General features: G+C 37.1%; 3 protein-coding genes across 3 annotated transcripts in view; 2 read left to right on the plus strand and 1 right to left on the minus strand.

Moving 5' to 3' along the window:
- The window catches only part of LOC106085406 (SAGA-associated factor 29), a 70,058-nt gene that overhangs the window by 19,572 nt on the left and 25,001 nt on the right, over positions 1-25,485 (minus strand). The gene's annotated exons all lie outside the window — the stretch shown is intronic.
- Positions 975-7,892, plus strand: LOC106085405 (farnesyl pyrophosphate synthase). The gene is made up of 6 exons (XM_059368655.1): positions 975-1,159; positions 4,515-4,582; positions 6,294-6,364; positions 6,588-7,090; positions 7,167-7,393; positions 7,448-7,892. Exons 1-6 carry the CDS (start codon positions 1,101-1,103, stop codon positions 7,627-7,629), a joined length of 1,110 nt encoding a protein of 369 aa, XP_059224638.1. The 5' UTR covers positions 975-1,100; the 3' UTR covers positions 7,630-7,892.
- LOC131998011 (uncharacterized) lies at positions 14,941-25,374 on the plus strand. The gene is made up of 4 exons (XM_059369963.1): positions 14,941-16,191; positions 16,528-16,984; positions 17,828-18,436; positions 20,520-25,374. Exons 1-4 carry the CDS (start codon positions 15,932-15,934, stop codon positions 24,636-24,638), a joined length of 5,445 nt encoding a protein of 1,814 aa, XP_059225946.1. The 5' UTR covers positions 14,941-15,931; the 3' UTR covers positions 24,639-25,374.

The following is a 25,485-nucleotide window of genomic DNA, read 5'->3' on the forward strand; positions in this document are numbered from 1 at the left end:
ATGTTCATGGGCAAAATTTGCAATTTGCAACCTGATATAACTGCCATATAAACCGATTTGGGATCTTGACTTCTTGAGTCTCTAGAGGGCGCAATTCTCATCCGATTTGGCAGAAATTTTGTACAACGGCTTCACTCATGACCTACAACATACGTATCTAATATGGTCTGAATCGATCAATAGCTTGATACAGCTCCAATATAAACCGATCTTCCGATTTTACTTCTTGAGCCCCTAAAAGGCGCAATTCTTATCCGAATGAACTGAAATATTATACAATGACAATGTTTAGCATTCATTTACGGTCCGAATCGGACTATAACTTGATATAGCTCCAATAGCATAACAATTCTTATTCAATATCCTTTGTTTGGCTAAAAAGAGATACAGCGCATAGAACTCAACAAATTCGATCCATGGTGTAGGCTATACATTGTAAGATTCGGCCCGGCCGAACTTAGCAAGCTCTTACTTGTTGGTATTACTTAGTCCAATTCGCCTTTCAAATTTGACGAAAACAATTGATATATAAGTTAATTGCATTCTAAATAACATCATGATTGTTTATCGAAAAAGTATGGAAAATACTTTTTTACGATTTTTTTTATTTAACACAATATTTTTTTATTATCGACTACGATTGCTGTCGATTTTCGCTTTCGACAACGAGAATAGCTAAATAATAATAATAATAATTGTTTAACTTGCTAAAAAAATTAAAAATGTCATATAAAACGAAGCTCAAGAACAGATGTCTTAATTAACCAAGATTAATATTTACATTCTGCACTTTGCTTATATGAACGATGTGGGTTTTTTTCTTTTTGACAACAGCGACGATACTTTTAGTCAACCCAAAATTAGTCGATTCGTAACATTACTCCCAAGTGTTTCGTTATTTAAATCTTTATCGCGTTTAACACTCCTAGAGTTGAAATAAGCTGCGAAAGAGGATAAAAATGTTAACTGCATTGTATAGAACGTTACCGGGACATTTTAAAAAAGGTCTTAACAATGCCACACGGTTATGGTCGGGACTTGTTGAAAATACTACAAAGCCGACTTTACATACAGTTGATATATCAAATGTTCGCTATAAAATGAATTATATGGAGGGCATTTGCCCAGCTACACGTTTGAAGATAGAATGCCATGCAAGGTAGGTAAAGGCAGCCCACCTAAGCAAGGTTTAAATATGCAGACGATAACAGATTTATGTGTTAATAAGCTTCACAAGTAAAAGTGTGCTAATTCCGTGCCGGGCCGAATCTTATATACCCTTCAGCGTGGATCGCATTTTTCGAGTTGTTTGCCCGATATCTCTTTTTGGGGAAACAAAGGATAATGGATAAAAATTGCTATGCTATTTGAGCTATATCAAGTTATGGTCTGATTCGGATCATAATTGAATTGAATTTTGGAGACCATAGTAGAAGTCATTGTGTAAAATTTCAGCCAATTTCAAGAGTTGCGTCCAAAAGGGGCTCAAGAAGTTAAATCGGGAGATCGTTTTATGTGGGAGATGTAACAGGCTATAGACTGATTCAGACCATATTTGAAGGTCATGGGAGAAACCGTTGCACAAAATTTCTTCCAAATCGGATAAGAATTGCGCTTCTAAAGGCTTAAGAAGTACAATCGGGAGATGTGTTTATGCGGGAACTAGATCAGGTAATGAACCGATTATACTTGGCATAGTTGTTGCGAGACAAAACAAAACACTTCATGCAAAATTTCGGTCAAATCGGATAAAAACTACGGGAGACTTAAAACTACTCAATTTTAAATTTCAGCGAAATCAGGTCTTCTATGGGCTTAAGACCCTAAATCCCCAGATCGGTCCCTATGGCAGATATATACAAATATGTTCCGATTTGGCCCGTTCAAGAACCTTACCTTACCTCAAGATCACAGATCGGTTTATATGGCAGCTATATCAGGTTATGAATTAATTTGAACCATAATTAGCACAGTTCTTGAAAGTTATATAAAACGCCATATGCGAAATATCAGCCAAATCGGATAAGAATTGCGCCTTCCAGTGGCTCAAGAAGTCAAAATCTAACATCGGTTTATTTGACAGCTATATCAAAACATGTAGTATGCCCTCATCCTATTATGAAGGGTATAAAAATAATGCGAATAAAAACCAAATAATTTCGTACGTCAAGATATTTGGTAGGGAGATATTTTAAGTTACCCAGGGGTAACTTCCCAGGTACCCAGGGAATGTATTTTTGTCTTTATTTCATCCATATAACATCTCAGAGTTATAATTCCACTGGGGTCTTTAAATATCTACACAATTTCCGCGTGAGAGTTCTTTCTGATTAAATTGGGATAAGATCTGTTTGACTTTATTATAAAAAAAACACTCCCGTTATCTTGCGATGATATTTTTTGTGGCCATTGCACCTGTATGCTACGAGAATTTTTTTTTGGTTTCGTTGCCCAAAATGGATTTTTGTAGGGTTTAAGCTACAAAGTCAGTTTCGTTTGCACGTATTAAACGTTATTTCTACATACTTCAAATATTTTCGTAACGTGCATATTTGTGAATCGTTTACTTCCGTTTCCAACCGCAGAATCAGCTTTAGAACATGTCTGTGGTGTGCATTCATTTTTTCGAAGTATGAAAAACCCCATATTTTATGATGAATATAAACAAGTGAAAAGGCATTAAGTTCTGCCGGGCAGAATTTTGGATACCCACCACCTCGAGTATATATGTAAACCACCTCTCGTCATAATCCTGTGAAAAAAAATGTCCCAAATTTCGACGAAATCGGACAATAAATGCGTCTTTTATGGGCCCAAGACCAAAAATCGAGAGATCGGTCTGTATGGCAGCTATGTTAAAATCAAGACCGATTTGGGCCAAATTGGAGAAAGGACCTAACACAACTCACTGTCCCAAATTTCGAAGACATCGGACAATAAATGCGCCTTTTATGGGTCCAAAACCTTAGATCGAGAGATCGCTCTATATGGCAGCTATATCCAAATTTGAACCGATCTGCACCAAATTGCAGAAAGATATCGGAGAGCCTAACACAACACATTGTCCCAAATTTCAGTGAAATCGGATAATAAATACGCCTTTTATAGGCCCAAGACCTTAAATTGAGAGATCGGACTATATGGCAGCTATATCCAAATCTGAACCGTTGTGAGCCAAATTGAAGATAAATGTCGAAAAGCCTAACACAACGCGCTGTCCCAAATTTCGTCGACATCGGACAATAAATGCGCCATCAATGGGCCCAACATCTTAAATCGAGAGATCGGTCTATATGGCAGCTATATCCAAATCTGAACCGATCTGGGTCAAATTAAAGAAGAGTTGAAGGGCCTAACACAACTCACTCTCCCAAATTTAGATAAAATCGGACAATAAGTACACCTTTTATGGGCCCAAAACCTTAAATCAGGGAATTGGTCTATGTGGAGGCTATATCAAGATAAAGTCCGATAGAGCCCATCTGCCTATGAACAAAAATCCAATCTATACAAAGTTTCAGCTCTATAAGATAGCAATATCCAAATCTGGTTCGATCGGGCCAAATTGAAGAAGGATGTCGAGTGGCCTAACGGAACTCACTGTCCAAAATTTCAGCAAAATCGGATAATAAATGTGGCTTTTATGGGCTTAAGACCTTTAGTCGGCGAATCGATCTATATGGGGGCTATATCAAGATATAGTCCGATATAGCCCATCTGCCACAACATTTCAGCTCAATATATATATATATATATATATATATATATATATATATATATATATATATATATATATATATATATATATATATATATATATATATATATATATATATATATACATGTTTTCTTGGAGGCCACCGTAGCGCAGAGTTTTGCATGTCCGCCTATGACGCTGAACGCCTGGCTTCGAATCCTGGTGTTCAGGATTCGAATCCTGGCGTTCCCAATGCTGCCATCATTTGTGAGGTAATATGCCATGTAAAACTTTTCTCCAAAGAGATGTCGCACTGCGGCACGCCGTTCGGACTCGGCTATAAAAAGGAGGCCTCTTACAATTGAGCTTAAACTCGAATCCGACTGCACTCATTGATAGGTGAGAAGTTTGCACCTGTTCCTTAGAGGAATGTTCATGCGCAAAATTTGTATATGTTCTCTTCCAAAAAAATACCAATAAGGAACAATGTGGAGAGAATTTTTACCATGTTCGATGCCTAACAAAAGTCGCCAGCCTAGTAAGGGGATAGTCACCGCCGAAAATGTTTTTTATCGTTCTCGCCAGGATGCAAACCCAGGCGTTTAGAGTCATACGTGGGTATGTTAACTTTTCCGCCAAACGGTGGCCTTCCTCCTTTTGTAGTTTATAACTGAATAATATATCATAAAAATTTCGATCAAATAAATTCCCCAGAAAATTCAAGGGTGATTCGGGTTAAGAATCGGCTCAGTCTACCCTACCGAGTTTTTACTACCATTACAAAATATTTTAATTATTATGCGTCTCATATTTACAGATCTTTATCGAATGTCTCAAAGGAATCGAAATTCACGGAAGAACAGGAATTCAATGCTGTATTTCCAGGTATTATTCTGCATTCAAGATCGTCATTTACTACTAAGATGGGAAGGTGTTATATAGCCTAATGGGTTAACACAAATATGTATCTCAATGAACTTTTTACTTACTTAGTTGGCTAAAGACGGAATTTCCACTGAAGAAAAATGTTCCTTTGTCCTAGCTTAGTGGTTCATCTTCAATGTTGCATATGAAGAAGCACTTTCACCTAACACATTCACCATATCATTATGAATTTCTTGTAACCCGAATACCCTTTTTTATGTTAATATTTAATGACACCAGGCATTTCGTATTATTCCATCGTAAAGAAATAGCGGTTGCGTCTTTGTGTACACCTGTTTCTATATGAAGGAGTTGCCAGATCGAAACAAAATTCAACATGTGTTCATGGCAGAGATGGAAGTTTTCAAAATACTTAATTTTTTTCTGTTTTTACCGCGCTTTTTGTGCTAGTCTAAGAAGTTGCCGAACCGTCCTCGTAAGGTTTTCTCATTTGTACAAGAATAGGATTCACTAATGTAAGGTAGTGTCACTTGTAAAAACCTAAAGTGGATAGGTCCCATAGGTACTAAGATACTTGGACCAAATTTTAACACCATATTCGTTTTCTGGTCTCCAATACCTTTCATTAGATACCATTACAGTGCCAATCGGACCACTTTCTGATATGGGTGGCATTTTTGGGGTAAAGGGGAGGGTCCACCTCCACCCGATATCTAAAAATTATATAGCCTACGTTTTCTTCCACACAAACGTACACAATCTATGAACATCTTAAGAAAATCGGTTCAGCCAAGTATATAGTCATAATGGGTCTAATGGCATTTTTGTGGGGTGGCGTGACCCCCTATACTTCGATCTGAATTTGTATGCCAGATTCGAAATTTTCCCCCGAATACCTTTCATTTCAGCACCATATTGTGGGGTATGAATTTATATGCCAGATTCGTAATCTACTCCCGAATACTTTGATACTCATATTGTCCTTATCGGTGCATTTTTGATTTTGTGTGTTGTTTTTGGGGTGACGGTGGGGGGTTCGCCCCCTTCCATTGTCAGTAAATTGTAAAGGCTATTCCTACGTACTGACCATATTCGTAATCTACTCCCGGATATCTTTTATTTGAGTCCCATATTTTCATGATCGTCAAATAAACCTATTTTTAGGGGTTTTGGGGCTGGTGCGGCCCCTCAGGTACATGGACCCAACTTTTATTATGAAATTCGTACTCTTCTCTTGAATTCCTTTTATTTGAATCGCATATTGTCCCGGCCGGTCTACTTTTATTTTTGGGTAGTACTTTTTGGGTAAGGAAAAGGGCCCGCTCCCCTCCCGATATCAAAAAATTATATAGCCTATGTTTCCTTCCAGACCAACCTACACAATCTGTGAAAATTTCAAAGTAATCGGTTCAGCCGACCAGAACAAACACAAATTGAATTTTATCTATATTTAAGATACAGGGTTGCATTTTACCTTATAGATAGATATACGTAACCTTAAAATATTTATTACATAGTTATTTTTAGTACAATGTCATGAATCCAATATATATTTTGCCATAAATATATATGTCTTTTATATGTGCATAATATCGATAACTAAGTAGTAAAACTTTGCACTGAAATTCTATGATCTAACATTTGACTTGCACTGTATAGGCCAAAAACAAAATAACCAAATGTAAAATATCCTTACGATTTAACTTTGCAGAAATAATTCGAGATATTACGGAAATCACCGATTTAGGAAATTCCAAGGAAATTTCATCTTGGGTGGCCCGAGTAAGTACATGCAAATCAGCAGTCAGAATTGATTTAACAATAGTCGTGTTTTATTATATCAGATGTTATCGCATAATTACGATAACTTACATCGGAAATGTATCCAATACATCTGACTTGTACTGTATAGAGGAAAATAAAATACGTCAAATATTTGGTAGACTTGTAACATTACATAATTTACATCTTTAGCCTATTTCCTTTCCCTATATATCTTCCCTAGGCTATGCAGTTCAATGTACCCCATGGCAAAAGGCATCGCGGATTGCTGACGGTTGGAGCATATAAAAACCTTGTGCATGAACAGCATCAAACAAAAGAAAATATAAAATTGGCACAAATCTTGGGTTGGTGTACAGAGATGGTAAATGGATTCTTATTGCTCTACGATGACATAATGGACGGTAGCTCAACGCGACGTGGCCAAAGTTGTTGGTATAAATTGGAAGATGTTGGAATGATAGCGATCAACGATACCATAATAATTGAAAATGCCATTTATATTCTACTACGAAAGCACTTCAGAGACAAAGAATGTTATGCCAGTATCATGGAGTTATTTCACGAAGTTATATATGCCACAGCATGTGGTCAATGCATGGATTTTTTAAGTTGTCAGAAATCAGTTTTATCATTCACGGAGGAACAATTCAAAACAATTGCGATTAACAAATCGGCTCATTACACATTTTACTTGCCAATTATGTTGGCCATGGAACTGGCAGGGTGAGACTTTTTTCTCCCAAAGGATAATTAAAAAAAAACTCATGATTAAAAATTTTTGAAATCTTTCTTGTTTAAGTGTTAAAGATCCTTTGACTGTTTGTCAGCTCAAGAATATCTCGAATGAATTTGGTATATTATTTCAAATTCAAAATGACTTTTTGGATTGGTACGTTAATCCGGAAATAACGGGTAAAATTGGCTCCGACATTGAAGACAACAATTGCTCCTGGTTTGCTGTGGAATGTTTGAAACGGGCAAATGAGAAACAAAAACAAATCATGGCAGAGTGCTATGGAAAAAAGGGTATGTTGCAAAAGGGTGTTTTCTTTAAGATTTAAATTTTATTTCTTCTTTTAGATCCTCAAAAGGTGCTTCGTGTCAAGCAACTGTTCATTGCTCTGGAATTGGATAAAGCCTATACAGAGTATGAGCAGCAAGCATATAAGAGAATTAAAACAATGATTGAAGAATCTTCTGATTACCAACCTAAAGAAGCTATTTTGCATATATTAGACAAATCTTATTTACGCAAACGTTAAACAAGATTTATTTCAAAAAACCAACAGTTTTGCTGTCGGCATCAAAAGTCCATAAAAATAGTAAAAACTTAATTGAATTAAGAAATAAAAACTTTTGAAACGTGAAGCCTAGAACCACTGCACTATGGGATAGGACAATAAAAAAAGTGGAAAGAAGCCGGATTGTACACCCAGAAAATGTAGTCACCTGATATCAGCAAACACTGTCTGCTGATATTAGATTAAACTTTTGAACAATTCCAATCAACATTTTTGAACTTCTAAACAACAATTAAGGAATTTGTGATCATAATTTATGGTTATAAAAAAAATTTTAAATTTTAGACGTTGATTTTTTGTTTAAAATTAAATAATAAAAGTAAAAGTTATTTTGTCTGCTGTTTTTTAAATTCGATTAAAATTTACCAAATTGTACAAAATTTTAAAAAATTTTAATTAAATGCTTGCAAAATTGAATACCCACCCACCTCGGGTATATATGTTAACCACCTTTCGTCATAATCCGGTGAAAAATGCATAATTTATGCCCCCATAGTAGCTATATCGAAATATGGTTCGATTTGGACCAAATTCATACGGATATTGAGTGGTCTAATAAGTACGAGTCAATGTTCAATTTTGTAGAACAAATATTGGTCTTTTTGGTAGTCATATCCAAATATAGACCGATCTGAACCATATACGAAGCGGATATCGAAAAGCCTTACACAAGTCACTGTGTCAAATTTCTGCGAAATCGGATTATAAATGTGCCTTTTATGGGGCCAAGACTTTTAATCGAGAGATCGGTCCATATGGCAGCAATATCCAAATCTGAACCGATCTGGGCTAAATTGAAGAGAGATGTCGAAGGGCCTTACACAACTCACAGTCCGAAATTTCGGCGAAATCGGACAATAAATGCGCCTTTTATGGGCCCAAAACCTTAAATCGAGAGATCGGTATATATGGCAGCTATATTCAAATCTGAACCTATCTGGGCTAAATTGAAGAAGGATGTCGAAGGTCCTAACACAACTCACTTTCCCAAATTTCGGCGACATCGGAAAACAAATGCGTTTTATGGATTCAAAACCTTAAATCAAGATATCGGTCTATACGGCGGCTATACTGCATAAGTATGTCGAGGGGTTTAGCTTAACTCACTGTCCAAAATTTAGGCGACATCGGACAATAAATGCGCCTTTAATGGGTCCAAAGCCTTAAATTGAGAAATCGGTGTATATGGCAAATCTGGACTGATCTGAGCTAAATTGAAGAAGGATGTGGAAGGGCCTAACATAACTCACTGTCTCAAATTTCGGCGACATCGGACAATAAATGCGCCTATTATGGGCGCAAGACCTTAAATCAAGAGATCGATCTATATGACAGCTATATCCAAATCTTGACCGATCTGCGCCAAATTGAAGAAATATGTCGAAGGGCCTAACAGATTCACACATGTTCAATTTTGTAGAACAAAATATTGGTCTTTTTGACAGCTATATCCAGATACAAACCGATCTGAACCATAAAGGACACGGATGTCGAAAAGCCTAACATGAGTCGCTGATTCAAATTTCAACGAAATCGGATAATAAATGCGGTTTTTATAGGGCCAAGACTTTAAATCGAGGGTTCTTTTTATGTGGCACCCATAATCAAATCTGGACCGATGTGGACCAAATTAAACTGGGATATAATAATCATCCTATTTTATTATTATTATTTTATTAGGCTTCCTGCCCATAATACGGTCCTGCAAGCGGAGATCCGGGCGATCACGGAATTCGTAAAGTGGTATGGTGCTAACGCGAGGTCGTCGAGTGTGAACATCTTTGCCGACAGTAAAATTGCCATAAGGGTAATAACAACCAGCACGGTTAGTTCACGCATAGTCCTACAGTGTAAGAAGGATGTTGGCATGTTGGTGTTTATGGTGAAATTGCAGTATGAAAATACAACCCAAATTCTTAATATTAGGGCGCAAATTGCATTTATTTTTACTTTGTTGTGCATTTAGTCATTTTTAATAATGAAAAAGCATCCCAAATTTAGGGCCTTTTTCATTTGGGGCCCACTGTTATGGCGCCAACATCGTTAAACTAAGGGCCGGTTTCTCATTTTCTGGTTATAAATTATCGTATCGACATTCTTTTAGTTAACGCAATTTGGGGACTTAGCGATTACCGATTGCTGCAAAATTTTAGAAAAGTAAGAAAAATTTGCAACCTCTCATTTACAAAACTCTCAAAAAATTTTTTGCTCTCACGCTCTTTTTTACCGGCAAATGAACGACATTAAGTAAAAAATGTTGCAAATTTTTTGAGTAGGCGAACATTCTTGTTTCTGATTGCTGTATAATATTGCCGAATCTTTCAAATTGCTAGCTTGATGTTGACCCTCTTTTTCATTTACTTTAACAGGAGATTTATCCCTCAATTAATAAATGTACCAGCTGGATATCACGAGAAACTATAAGAAACCGGCCCTAAGACTTAAAATGTAATGACGATCAAGAAAATATATTTTAGTTTATATGGGTTTTAACCCATGACAATGTCCATATATCCCATGTCCCCTCCTTGGATAAAGGGCATACAAAACATATGTATTTATTTGATTGAAATTGTTTTTCAATTAATTGATAGCAAATGTTAAGGGTAAATAATAAACCCATTATAAGGCAAACGAACACAAGTTGATAAGCTAAACAACTCACTATAACCTATTCGTATGGAACCGGCAATCAATGACAGTTTTAATTAAATACAAACAAATGTTTCAGATTATAAGCTTATTTTAATTGGTTTGATCCAAAGCAAAAACTTCAATGGAAGAAATAAAGCAAAAACAAATGTGGGTATTTTTTTCTTAAATAATTTTGTCAACATAAAATATTATTTGCATTTGTAGAAAGAAACCCCTGAAACTTTAAATAAGTTTTTAATGACCTCTCAAAATTTTAGAAAAAACATGTAAGAGCGTGCTAAGTTCGGCCAGGCCGAATCTTTTTTACCCTCCACCATGTATCGCATTTGTCGAGTACTTTACGCGGTACATCTTTTTAGCCAAACAATGAATAATGAATAAGAATTGTTATGCTATTGGAGATATATCAAGTTATAGTCCGATTCGTACTACAAGTGAAGAATTACACCTTGTAGGGGTTCAAGAAGCATAATCGGGAGATCGGTTTATTTAGGAGCTGTATGAGGCTACAGATCGATTAAGACAAAATTGGACACGTATGTTGAAGGTCATGGGCGAAGCCGTTGTATAAAATTTCAGCCGAATCGGATAAGAATTGCGCCCTCTATTGGCTCAAGAAGTCATGATCCAAGATCGGTATATATGGCACCTATATCAGGTTAGTTGGAAGTCGTAACAAAATACTTCATGCTAAATTTTAGCCAAATCGGATAAGAACTGCGCCCCCCTAGTGGCTCAAGAAATCAAAATCCAAGATCGTTTTATATGACAGCTATATCAGCTTATGAACCGATTTAAACCATACTTAGCACAGTTGTTGAGAGTGATACCAAAACACCCAATGCAAAATTTCAGCCAAATCGGATAAGAATTGTGCCCTCTAGATGCTCAATACTTCATGCTAAATTTCAGCCAAATCAGATAAGAATTGCGCCCTCTAGTGGCTCAAGAAGTCAAAATCCAAGATTGGTTTATATGGGAGCTATATCAGGTTATGGACCGATTTAACCATACTTAGCACAATTGTTAATAGTGATACTAAAACACCACGTGCAAAATTTCAGCCACATCGGATAAGAATTGCGCCCTCTAGATGCTCAAGAGTCAAGACCTAGTTTATATGGCAGCTATATCAGGTTATGAACCGATTTGAACCATACTTAACACAGTCGTTGGAAGTGGTACCAAAACACTTCATGCTAAAAGTCAAGACCCAATACAGGTTTATATGGCAGCTATATCAAAACAGGGACCGATTTGGCCCATTTACAATCCCAATAATAAGATATATTTGTGCAAAATTTCAAGCGCCTAGCTTTACTCCTTCGAAAGTTAGCGTGCTTTCGACAGACGGACGGAAGGACATGGTGTACATCCCATCCTATGGTGGAGGGTATGAAAATCGTATTGCAACACTTTTCGTGCAGCGTATTGAAATAGTCATATCCGATTTGATCAAATTCGAAGTATAGTTCAAAAACCTTATAAAGTTCGTAAGTATTAAGAAAGTTCGATTTGGCTGAAGTTTTTTGGATGAAACTTTGCACACAGCGGTCTGTTATGACTTCTAACAACTGTGCCAAGTACGCTCGAAATCGTTCAAGAACCTGATATAGCTCCCATATAAACATTTCTCCTATTTGTGTCATTTCTTATCGGCCATTTTTACATCCTTAATGTTCATGAGGCCTTTCCACATTCTGTTTTTGGCATGTGACTTAACCTTCTATTATTCAGCCATGAGGATATGGTGGCGTTTTCTTTTTGAATGCTGTTCTTGGATATCATCCGCCGCCGATGAATCAGAATAGTTTTGGTTCACCTACGGGACTGGGAGATGAAGTCGCTGCCATTCCTCCTGCGCTAGGATTGATGCCAACGTGCTAAATGTGTGCCCCGCATGTTAGCACACGACACATTACCAGTTCACTTCTTCATCGTTAGCAACCCACCAAATCCTACTCAACTAACAAACAAATCACTCAGGGCGCACCCCATACAAGTTGCAGAGCTCCTAGATTTGGACATTTGAAAAAACCAAATAAGATATTTAAGAATGAGCAACAACAACATTATCTATATAAGTCTATATGTGAATAGGTATTTATATGTAGCTCCCATATAAACCGATCTCCCTATATGATTTATTTATTAGGCCGTAATGCCATTCATTGCCCGACTCGATAACTTCAAACTAATCCAAATATAAACTTGGTTAATATTCTAAATTTTTTAGATCCGTCGGGGTGCGTAACCAAGATTCGGCCCGACTGTACCGTACCCAACATGCGGCCTGTATTTTTACTTATCGTGTTTATACAGAACAGAAAAACAAATAAGTAAACAAACAAATTGCAACAAAAGCAGTTAGATGCAGCAAATTTTTCCATGTACGTTAGTACATTATTAGTTATTTAACCTTGAGTTTATTATTAAATCAATCAATAGGTATCTCACAAGCTTCTGATATATAAAAAATATATGTATTAAGAGAAGTCTCTAACATTGTTGTAGTATTTCTAATACTTTGCCACAGCTGGGTGTTATTTTCTTTTGTAAACTAACACAGATCCGATCTGTGTTAGTCTGACTTTGACAGTGAAAACTTAAACAACTGAAAATTGGGAATTATTAGAAAAATATCTATTTGCATATATAATAGAGTGATTCTAAACTTTGGTCTAGGGCATAGAAATACAAAAAAATAGTTTTATAAGAAAACACCAGAAAACCCGAAAAAAATTACTATAAAGTTTGTTCTTTTAGTTAATTTTAATAAAAGAAAAGCGAACGGATAAAAAAAAGAATATTTAAAAAAATTAAACTTAAATATTGACAGAATTATTTAACTAGTGTTCTAAAAACATATAGGGACAATATACTGAAAATCAAATTGCCATTATCATTCTAAAATGTGGAGTAAAATAAATAGATGGCAGCTTTTTGTTACGGTTTAGTTTAATTTTTATTTTTCTTATTAACAATTTATTAATTTCTAAGACTATCAATATTTTTTAAAACTCGTTGCTTCTCTACGAATTATTGACTAAAATTTGCAGTTTCCATTTTAAGAACTTAGTTTCAAGAAACGCTTCGAATTTAAAGCACCAAAAATGCTTAATACCACAATATTAAGGAGTTTATCTAATAGTGTAAGACTACGCATGTATTTGATGAAAACAACGACAGGACGATATTATTGTATGCAAGCCCAAAGTCGTTCTAATTTTATAAACTACCATAGAATACGTTCGAAACAACTTTCCAGGTACGAAACAATATAGTTGTTATGGCAATTGTTTTTGGACGTGTACAGGGCAAAATTAAGAGGAAGCATCATTGGCACAACAACAATCTACCATTAACGATACTAGCTGGGATTCGAACCTGGGCACACGCAGCAACAACGAGAGCCGTTGTCGTTGTCTAGGTCGACGCCATCAATACAACTTCCAACAGATGCACAAAATCATGTACATACTATTGAAGAAGTGTAATTGTTGCAGACAAATAATTTGTCATTACACGAAAACTCATGCATTGGGAAAAGTACAGTTAATAGACAGGGTTGTCGAGCATGGTTAATGTGGTATTTTTTCATAGAGGGGTTTTTGTAATCAATACGATACAAATACAACATAACAACGTAGGGCCTTTGCAGTCATCACACCTAATATGGTTGGAAAGTCTCTAACCAAAGACGAAACGCGTTCCGCAGTGGTTGGCGTGTGTTGCTATCTCTGGCTTTCCTTTTCCATCTGCAACGAAAATCTCCGATCATTTGTTTTTATTTTCATACCACATTTTTTTTCATTTTAATCAGATAATACAACTTAAAGCCACACCGTGGCCACTTTAAGCAAGGGTTAAGTTAAAAGATAGCAATCTTATCACAAAAATCTACCCTTCGTGTGCCTACCTTGATTGGCAAATGCCATAATTTCAAATGTCAAAGCATCCTGGGACGTAAATACATATGCCCATATTCACAAAAATTAATGCAGCTTTTAAGTAGGTTTATTTGACAGATTTCCTTTAGGAGTTTAACGAGGATTAGTTCTACACTCAAAAAAATTTGTTTATCTAAAATAGCACACAAAGTTTGCAATAAGAACGAGAGATATGATTGCTGTGTTAGCAAGCTTATGATTGTTGTTGTAGCAGAATTCGGTCTGCTAATTTAATTAACAGTCTGTCAGCATGTCACCTCTCATGAAGTACAGTCAACAAATAAACATGTGTCAGTATTGTGTATTTCTTTCTTCGGCTCAATTGTCAATGGGTCTAAAATAACGATATATTTTACTCGGCTGCTTTTGACAATTAGGTGTTGCCAGATTAAAAAAAGAAGCTCATTCAAAAGTGAATACTTTGTTATTTTTCATTTTATGGCTGGTACTATGTTCGCGATTACTTTTCTTGATAACAGATTTTGAAGAAAAACTAACTGATTTCATTTAATAGGACATTTTAATAAAATCATATTATCATTGAGAATTTTGTAGTGTTTCAGAAAAGTAATCACGAAAAAACGTGTGTTTCAAAACGAGGGCTGGCACTATGCCTTAAAACCAAAATACACTTGGGCAATTGGACAATTTAAATTTGTTTTGTAGCGGACCGCTACTTATTCATTACTATGTGTACTTTATTGTTTAGTTTATTATTGATTACTTTGTTATTTTGCCATAGGTACATTTTCATTCATTAAAGACATTACCTAGTTTACGTGACATTGACAACACTGAGAATGAACGATCAATATGTTATTTTCGTTAAGTTGAGCTTTCTGGTTTGCTTTGTGTTCAAAAGCTCTTTTCCAAAACATATAAAAACAGAGCACTTGCAGTGAAACGTTCATTCTCTTTGTACAGGTCAGTGGGTAAGGTGACAAGCAAGCAATAGTAACACAAAACCTCCGTGGTGCTTCGCGTACCGTTGGTTGTTGTTATTGCTTGATGTTGTTACATATATATTTGGTTGACAAACGGCCAAACGAACAGACAGCACTAATGATCCGCGGTTGCTTCTCGCGCCGTTTCATTATGCTGCCTCGTTCGTGTTGTGCTGTGGTACGGTTGTTGGTACAGCACAGGCATCCGCGGTCGCTTTTCGCGTCGTTTGCTTGGCTGTACCAATGATTGCATCATTCGTGTTGTTAGGCATATTTTATATATAATGCATACATAACGGTCATTCTCTTTGTACAGGCAACATTCATGTTACATATAGCGTCCATCTAAATAAAGCAGAATTATAACGTTTCATCATTAACCCACACATTTTATCATTTCGGAAGGAATTATTACATATTTTATGTAATTGGCGCCCAAAAACCCCAATCCCCGCTACAAACTGTCGCCCAACTGCGGGGCCCGAATTACGCCCGTATAGCCGTGCAGAATTGTTTGTTTGTTTTTCGAGCTGAAAATATTTTAATTGTGTGGAGAGAGGAAAGCGTTTTGTCCGTATTTGGCACAATTTTTTTTGTCTTGTAATTATTGGAGATTTTCCGTCTAAAGCCCTGGCTACTTCATCTGATAGTACAGAGGAGGTTGAAGTTTTTGCTGAAGAAACACGCAGAAGCCAACGAATTGCAGGCAAAGCTATGGTTTCCCTGTCGACCGAGCAATTCGAACGTCTATTGAGCGCCGTTAATCGGCCCAGCGAAAAATGCGGTTCTTTCAGTGGTTGTTCAGCCAGGTATAATGGAGAGCGGAATCCCACCAAAGTGGAAGAATTTATTTCTGCCATATCCACTTACAAAGCTGTTGAGAATATATCCGACGCTAACGCTGTGAACGGCATGCCAATGCTTTTGGAGGATGATGCTGCAGAGTGGTGGCGTGGTGTTAAACAAAAGCAAACGTGAATTTAACAGTGTCTAATAAGACCAAGCAAAATATTGAATTTTAATTGTTATTTGATAGAATCAATTGCAAAAAACGTTCAAAAACTTTTTTTCAAGTAGTGCTGCATTAGAAATTGTTCAAGAATGCCAAAAACAAGTCGCAGAAGTATAAAATCAAAAACAATAATTTGTGCGCAATGTAAAATTGAAATCAAAGAAGAAGGTGATGCATTTATAGAGTGTGACAAATGCTATAAAGCCCTCCACTTTCAGTGCACGAAAATGGATAAACGTCAATTTGATTATCTCTTAAAGAACAACAATGTTTTGTTTACATGTCATTTCTGCGATAGTGGAGAAGAAGGTGAAGGAGAATTGAAGACCGAATTAAAGGAGATTAAAGCAAAGCTAGCCAAGCTCGATCAACTGTCAGCAATACAAGAGTCAAACAATAACATTCAAGAGGCAGTAAAGTTTATGTCTCAGCAATATGATGAGATTTTGAAGGGTGTAGCTGAGAATGGAAAGAAATTAAGAGAAATTGAGAAAGAGAATTCAATGTTAAGAAAAGAAGTTGATAGTTTGAAAACATCTGTTAAATTATTGAACGATGTACGCGTGAAAAATGACTGTATTGTGAGAGGATTAAATGCTGTGGAGAATGCGTCAGCTGTTGAGTGTGTTCTTGAATTTACTAAGAGTGTCGCACCTGATATTAAGGCAGAAAATATTGAAGAAGCATACTTTGTTGGTGGCATGCAAAATGGGGACAACCGAAAGAAAACAGCTGTTGTTAAATTCTCAGACAGGGCAAGCAAAAACAAATTAATGGCGGTTAAGCCTAAGTTAAAAGAGAATGAATCAACGAAATCTGTCTTTGTCAATGATTTTCTCAGTAAAGAGACATTGGAGTTATTTAATTATGCAAAATCAATTAAAGAAGTTGGATATCAAATTGTTTTTGTGAAAAATGGAAGGGTCATGTATAAAAGAAGTGCAATTTCCAGACCTCAAGTGATTCGTTCAGAGCAAGAAGTTGATGAAATTATTTTAAATGCAACAACAAATAAGCGTTACTCTCATAGTACCCGTATGCAGAAAAAGATAATACCAGTCGAAGACGATGATGGGCCTAGTGCAGATGAAGATGATCAAATATATGCATCTCCAAATAATAAATAAACTCTAAAGGATTTAATTTTGTATGTCTATTTGCTTTCCTACTATAAAATTATGTATGAAAATCATTATTTTAAAATTTTTTCCAATTTTAATACACATCTTTTGAATTTGAATTATGCTTTTTTAAATATTATAAGTGTAAATATTAGAAGCATCTCGTCTATTGCAAAGTTCAATAAGTTTAAAAATTTAATTTCTGGTTTTGCGAAAGTTCCAGATGTAATTGCAGTGCAGGAGACATGGTTGTTGGAAGGTTTAGCTCATATGTATTCAATACCTGGTTTTACAAATGTTCACTGCTGTAGATCTGATGGGTATGGGGGTACGTCGTTATATATTAGTAATAAGTTAAAATATTCAGTTGAACGTTGTCAAAGTTTGAACTTTTTGGACTTTATTGAAATAACCTTTGATAGTGTGAGAATCGATAAAAAGCCTTTAAAAATTGTATCATTCTATCGTTCCCAAAAGTGTCCGGTACACGACTTTTTGACAGCATTTGAAGATATCTTGGATAGAATCGGTAGTAAGTCCGTTGTACTGTTTGGGGATACGAATATTGATCAGCTGAGATGTGGCCATTGTGAGGATTTTAAGCAACTATGTTTTAATTATGATGTGCATAGCTTTCACGAGTTGATAACTAGACCAAGTTCAGATGCTTCAATTGATTACGTACTAGGTAATATTTTTGGCAATATTTGCATCGATTCTGTTGAGTGCAATATTACTGACCATAACTTAATCTGTTGTAAAATTGAAATGGAGCATACTCAGGTTAAGTATGTTGAGAAAGTTAAAAAGGTGTGTGATGTTCTGAAAGTAAAGAGGTACTTAGAAGAGTATCCTGTATCTGACATAAGATTGGAGGATAGTAGTGACTATGCGGCGGAGTTTTTAGATAGATTGTCAAATGCCATCTCATTTGGAACAACGGAAATAAGATTTAACAAACTTTTGAGGTTTGAGATTACACCTTGGGTTAACACGAATCTCCAACGTCTAATTCTTTATAAGGAGAAGCTACTTTTGAAAAGAAGAAGATCTAAAAAGGAGAAATATCACATTTTATTAAAAAGGGTAAGTAGAATTATACGGATAGCATTGAGACGGTCGCGGCGTGATTACTATCATGATAACTTGGTCAAATTAAATGGCGATTCACAGAAAACTTGGAATTTTATAAACACAGTATTGGGACGCAAGAGAAAGCCAGACATTGATATAATTTCCTGTAGGGGAAGTAAAGTTCAGGACCCCCGAGATAAAGCTGGGATTTTGAATGACTATTTTGGGAGTTCAGTAAGAGAAATTAGAAGTCAGATTGTAACTTATCCAATGGATTCATGTAATGACTTATGTACTTTATGTCAAACTCAGAATAGATTTGTTCTTGACTTAGTGAATGAATTGGAAGTAAGGGGGATAGTGTTGGGCTTAAAATATAACGTCTCTCCAGGGTATGATAATATAGACGCTCGGACATTGATTGAAATTAAGGATTATGTAATACCAACGTTAGTAAAGATATTTAATAAAATGCTGCAAACAGCTAGATATCCTGATAGCCTTAAGATTAGCAAAGTTGTACCTATTCCAAAGATTAGGAATGCATCATCTGTAGAACATTTTCGTCCAATCTCTCTATTGTCTGTAATAGACAAAGTTTTTGAGAAAGTTCTTCATCAGCGATTGTCTCAATACTTTGATGATAATAAGTTTATCTATAAATACCAATTTGGTTTCAAGCAAGGATGTGGGACAGAAGAGGCAGTTCTAAACGTTATGAATTATATATATGGTGCTTTGGATCAAGGTTATAATGGAGTTGCAGGATTGTTTTTGGATTTCTCCAAGGCTTTTGATGTAGTAGATCACGAAATATTGTTAAAGAAATTGCAATATTACGGTGTTTGTGGAAAAGAACTTGCTCTTTTTAAGAGCTATTTGACCAACAGGATGCGATATGTAGTTGTTTCTGGAGAGGAAAGTAATATGGCTAGAGTTGAATGTGGTGTGCCTCAAGGAAGTTGTTTAGGACCTCTACTATTCGTGATATACCTGAATGATATAGTTAATTTGAATTTAGCTGGTAGAGTTTATATGTTTGCGGATGATATTTGTATTTTGTATCCTTATAGGCAGGCACTACCGTTAAAAATTGCAATTGAACATGACTTATCGCTGCTTGTTGAATTTGTTCGCATTAATAAGTTATGTTTTAATGTGTCTAAAACAAAATTGGTTAGATTTAGACCACATTCGTATCATAACGACAATTCTTTCAGCATTCTTTTTGATGGGAACGAGGTCAGTGAGGTTAATAATGTGAGGTATCTGGGTGTTAACCTTCAAAACAGTCTCACGTGGGATGCGCAGATAAATTGTGTCAAGAATAAAATTGCTCCTGCTATTGGAATATTATATAAGATGAGGTACGTCCTTGACACTAAGACTAAATCATTGATATATCAATCACTTGTTCAAAGTCATATCAATTACTTGACAGCTTTATATGGATCAAAAAATTCAAATGTATTAAAAACGTTACAACGCATGCAAAACAAGGCTTTAAAGGCAACTTTTAACTTACCGCTAGCTTACCCAACAATAAATCTGTACAGTGATATTTGTAAAACAGTACTTCCGGTGCATGCTTTGTACCAATATCAGACATTAATCTACGTGTATAAGTCTTTGAATAATATTGGCTATCGCACTATACAGTTTTCGCAAAATCTTACAGTTATTAATACTAGGAACCGAGATAATTTGAAAGTAGTACGATGCAGGTTGGAAACCACAAAGCAGAGAATTAACTATATGGGAAGTTATATGTATAATAACTTACCAAGTACTATAAAAAACTCAGGCTCATTGCCGATATTCAAGAGAAACTTGAAAGCATATTTGCAATCTAAACTACAGATGCTTCTAAGCTAATGTATCTTATTGTAAAATTATTTATTTATTAGTATTTAATTTAATCCTTTAAATTATTACACATTTGTGAATATTTTGTGAATAGTTATTATTCTGCCAGCATGTCTCAACTATGCCTTTATGGCGCTGAGACAACATTATAATTGTTATAGATTATCACAGTTTAAAAGAAATAACAATAAAAAAAAAAAAAAAAAAAGAAAAAAAAAAAAAAAAAAAAAATGCTAAAGTTTTTGCTGACGTCATCAAGATGCTACGTGACGCTTTTTCACCCCCTAAGCCTGCGTGGCGCATATATGCCGAGTTAAACGAGACCAAGCAACAGAAAAGTGAGCCAACAGACAGTTTCATTCGGAAAAAGAGAACATTGTTTGCCCAGTTGCCAAGGGTTCCGTCTGAGGCTGATCAGATTGACATGGTATTTGGAATGTTGCACTCGCAAATAAGAGAACGTGTCTACCGACATAAAGTGGAAACTTTCGACCAACTCCTAGCAGACGCAAGAGAAGCGGAGCAGGTTATTTGTGAACGCGGTGTGGTGAACTCCAATGGAATTGATGGAGGTCCCAAGGGCGGTCCAAAGCGATGCACTTTTTGCCGTAAGAAAGGCCATGTTTTTGAAGAATGCTTCAAACGACAGAAGGCAGTATCAAAGGCTACAGTAGAGGCAGAGGCAGCAGTCGTAAAGCCAAAGTTAGCATGCTATGGATGCAATGCACCTGGCTATGTTCGTGCGAATTGCCCTACATGCAGTAATAAGCCACGAAGTAATACTCCAATGACAGTGAGTTTCAACTCTTTGGGCATGTGTGTCGGAAGAGACATACCAATGGTAAATGTGGAATTATTCGGCATCCCGGGTCAGGCATATTTTGACAGTGGAGCGAAGACCAGTATCGCAAGTTCGAACTTAAAAAGAATTATGGAATTCAAAGGTTGCAAGTTCAAGACCGTAGACTGCCGCACGACGCTGGCCGATGGGAGTACAAATGTTCGCAAATTCTTGACGACTACATGCAAGATCTCTATTGGAGGCAGATCATTGGATATACACTTCTTGATTTTTCCGGATGACAAGAATAACCGAACCCTGCTTGGCACAGATTTTATGGAGCAGGCGCAAATTGTCTTAAATATGGGTCAACAACATTGGTACTTTGAAGGGAGTCCCACAGAAGTTTTTGATTTCGCCGAAGAATGGCCCCTAGAATTGAACTTGGTGGAAACCATAAAGGTGGCAGAGACACATCTCAAGCGTAAGACAACTGAAGTTGCAGCCCAACATGTTGAGCCCAATTTTGTGACGCCAAAACGTAATTGCGAAACATATGTTTCAGATTTTGAGAGTTATGGACCGGATTATAATGTGGTGTCGGACTACTCTCCACATTCCATACAAGCCATATTTAAAGATGCCATTCCGACTGACATGGTAACCCCAGAAAGGGTAAGAAATAATAGTCTTTTCCCAGACCGCAGCGAGAAGTCTAATACCGACCAGGATGAACCGATGTTCATCCCTCTATATATGTTCGAGTACAACATTTTGAAGGACTTCGATGCAAATAATTTATCAGAAGCGGAAAGAATAAAGCTGGATGAACTCTTGACTTTGCATGCTAAGGCGTTTGAAGATTCTGGAGAACCTACACCCTACGCTGTCCACAAGATTAATACTGGCGACCAGCAACCAATATTTTCGCCACCCTATCGACTGTCATTTGCGAAGACTAGGGAGCTGAAGACAGAAATAGATGTGCTGCTGGAGAATGACATAATCGAAGAGTGCGACTCGGCATGGGCTTCACCGGTGGTCATGGTTCCCAAAAAAGACGGTTCTGTCCGAGTATGCGTAGACTACAGGAAGCTTAATGCGGCTACCATTCCTGATCGTTATCCACTTCCACGTATGGAGGACTTGCTCCATGCGGCCAAGAGCACCAAATACATGACAACTTTAGACTTGCAGAGTGGTTATTATCAAGTCGAAGTTGCTGTCGAAGACCGGGATAAAACATGTCTAATAACCCCTTTTGGTACGTTCCGGTTTAGAAGAATGCCTTTTGGGTTAAGAAATGCCCCCTCCACGTTTCAACGCTTGATTAATAGATTCAAGGCGGGCATTCCTAATGTGTGCGTCCTAGCCTATTTGGACGATTTAATTATCTGCTCCGAAACATTTGACCGTCATCTTAATGACCTGGAATTGGTCCTCAAACGATTAATTGCATTCAAACTACGTTTAAACAACCGGAAGTGCAGATTTTGCTGCTCAAGCGTACACTTCCTTGGTCATGTACTCACACCGGAAGGAATAGCCGTAGATCCAGAAAAGATAAGGGCAATAGTAGATCGGAAAGAACCTCGTAATGTGAAAGAGCTAATATCCTTTATCCAGACCTGCTCCTGGTACCGCAAATTTATAAAGAGCTATGCTGAGATTGCCAGACCCCTTACCAATTTAACAAAGAAATCCGCAAGTTGGAAGTGGGGAAGCTTAGAACAAGAGGCATTTGATAAACTGAAGCAGACTTTGACAACTTCACCCATACTGAAACAGGCAGTAGATGGTATGCCCTTTCAAATTCAAGCTGATGCTAGCGCCTACGCTCTCGGAGCAGTTTTGCTCCAGGGGGAGGGAACAGAGCTACACCCTATAGAGTACGGCAGTCGTCTACTAAGCTGCGCAGAGCGCAACTATTCGACCACAGAAAGGGAGGCTCTCGCAATAGTTTGGGCATGCAACAAATTCCGTGGTTACATAGAGGGAGGTGAGGTCAAATTGCTCACAGATCATCAGCCATTGAAATGGCTTCTGAATGTTAAATCACCCACGGGTCGTCTCGCAAGATGGGGTTTGCAGATCCAACATTACAATTTCACAATTGAATACGTCCCTGGTAAGAATAATACTATGGCGGATATGCTTTCAAGACCACCATGCCCGGAAGATATTCATGAGAACAAAAATAATTGCATTTGTGCTTTCATCGTGGACATTCCAAGCAAAGGGCCGTCAGAGATTCGAGAGGGTCAGATGAAAGACGAATATTTGGCCGAAATTATAAAATCTTTAGAACATCAGGACGAGAATTCTATTAAATGGATCAACAGAAGTTATATCCTAAATGAAGGCATTTTGTACTGCTACGCAAATGACGACAGTGATGAGGCGCAACTCGTAATACCAAGCCATGAAAGGGCAGATATCTTAAAGGCGTACCATGATGATAACACCGCAGGCCACTATGGTTCCGAAAGGACAATTGCTAGAATTGCCAATAGATATTTCTGGCCTGGAATGCGAAGTGAGATCGCAAAATATGTAAAGAACTGTGTGGATTGTCAACGTTTTAAGGCAACAAATCTTAAGCCTGCAGGGCTGCTGCAAACAACCAGCAGTAAGCAAAGATTTGAGGTGGTGGCAGTCGATTTATTTGGCCCATTACCCGAAACCGAGGAGGGTTACAGATGGATCCTTATAGTAGAGGACGTTGCAAGCCGATGGACCGAGTTGTTCAAGATGATTGATGCTACAGCAGAAGCCTGTGCCAAAATTCTGATAGAGGAAATATTCCTACGATATGGAATACCTCGGCGTATAAAATCAGACAATGGTGTCCAATTTGTTTCTGCGGTAATGCAGAAGGTAACTTTCTGTTTGGGCATTCAACAACAATTTACACCCGTTTACCATCCTGAGGCGAATCCTGTTGAGAGGAAGAATCGTGACCTTAAGTGTCAGTTAGCTATAATCGTCCAAGACCAGCATGATAGATGGCATCACTGCTTGCCATCAATCCGATTTGCCATGAACACTTCGAAATGCCAAAGTACAGGTTATAGTGCATCATTTTTAACGTTTGGAAGGGAGATGAGAACGTTGGATGATGTACAACACGATGTCAGATCTATTATTCAGTCCGAAAACTTTATTCCCGAGATATCAACATACCTTCAGTCCCTTGTGCAGGTACTGAAATACGCAAAAGAAATGGAGATGAAGACGCAAGACAAGAATAAGGCCTATGTGGATCAGCATCGTCGACTTCAACCAGATTTTGATATTGGAACATACGTCTTGGTTACAACCCATGTCCTCAGCAATGCATCGAAGGGCATAACATCAAAATTTATGCCAAAAAGGGATGGCCCTTACATCATCACACGCAAGATTGGTTCATCAACGTATGAAGTTTCATCACCAGCCAATCCGAATATTCCGGTGGGTACCTATCATGCCTCAGCCTTAACAATATACAGGGGTGACCTTTCTGTTGAAGTGCCGGCACCAGTTCAGCCGATTAGAAAGCGAGGAAGGCCACGGAAGACCCATTGAATTAAAGACCTCTTATTGAAGCCATGTGTTGACGCGCTGCTCGGGTGAGGACCCGCACGTCAAAGGGGGAGACTGTAGCGGACCGCTACTTATTCATTACTATGTGTACTTTATTGTTTAGTTTATTATTGATTACTTTGTTATTTTGCCATAGGTACATTTTCATTCATTAAAGACATTACCTAGTTTACGTGACATTGACAACACTGAGAATGAACGATCAATATGTTATTTTCGTTAAGTTGAGCTTTCTGGTTTGCTTTGTGTTCAAAAGCTCTTTTCCAAAACATATAAAAACAGAGCACTTGCAGTGAAACGTTCATTCTCTTTGTACAGGTCAGTGGGTAAGGTGACAAGCAAGCAATAGTAACACAAAACCTCCGTGGTGCTTCGCGTACCGTTGGTTGTTGTTATTGCTTGATGTTGTTACATATATATTTGGTTGACAAACGGCCAAACGAACAGACAGCACTAATGATCCGCGGTTGCTTCTCGCGCCGTTTCATTATGCTGCCTCGTTCGTGTTGTGCTGTGGTACGGTTGTTGGTACAGCACAGGCATCCGCGGTCGCTTTTCGCGTCGTTTGCTTGGCTGTACCAATGATTGCATCATTCGTGTTGTTAGGCATATTTTATATATAATGCATACATAACGGTCATTCTCTTTGTACAGGCAACATTCATGTTACATATAGCGTCCATCTAAATAAAGCAGAATTATAACGTTTCATCATTAACCCACACATTTTATCATTTCGGAAGGAATTATTACATATTTTATGTAATTGGCGCCCAAAAACCCCAATCCCCGCTACAGTTTCAAATTTTGCAATTAATAAATATTTAAA

The sequence above is a fragment of the Stomoxys calcitrans genome, chromosome 5, assembly GCF_963082655.1.
Source record: "Stomoxys calcitrans chromosome 5, idStoCalc2.1, whole genome shotgun sequence".
NCBI lineage: Eukaryota > Metazoa > Arthropoda > Insecta > Diptera > Muscidae > Stomoxys > Stomoxys calcitrans.

What these genes read in the sequence shown, in the direction of transcription:
- LOC131998011 (XM_059369963.1), top strand. Translation starts at nt 15,932, where the DNA reads ATGGTTTCCCTGTCGACCGAGCAATTCGAACGTCTATTGAGCGCCGTT. An exon ending in GGTGTTAAACAAAAGCAAAC is followed by an intron (nt 16,192 to 16,527) that starts GTGAATTTAACA and finishes TTTCTGCGATAG; the next exon opens with TGGAGAAGAAGGTGAAGGAG. An exon ending in ATCACATTTTATTAAAAAGG is followed by an intron (nt 18,437 to 20,519) that starts GTAAGTAGAATT and finishes AAAAAAAAAAAA; the next exon opens with AATGCTAAAGTTTTTGCTGA.
- LOC106085405 (XM_059368655.1), top strand. Translation starts at nt 1,101, where the DNA reads ATGAATTATATGGAGGGCATTTGCCCAGCTACACGTTTGAAGATAGAA. An exon ending in AAGATAGAATGCCATGCAAG is followed by an intron (nt 1,160 to 4,514) that starts GTAGGTAAAGGC and finishes TCATATTTACAG; the next exon opens with ATCTTTATCGAATGTCTCAA. An exon ending in ATTCAATGCTGTATTTCCAG is followed by an intron (nt 4,583 to 6,293) that starts GTATTATTCTGC and finishes TTAACTTTGCAG; the next exon opens with AAATAATTCGAGATATTACG.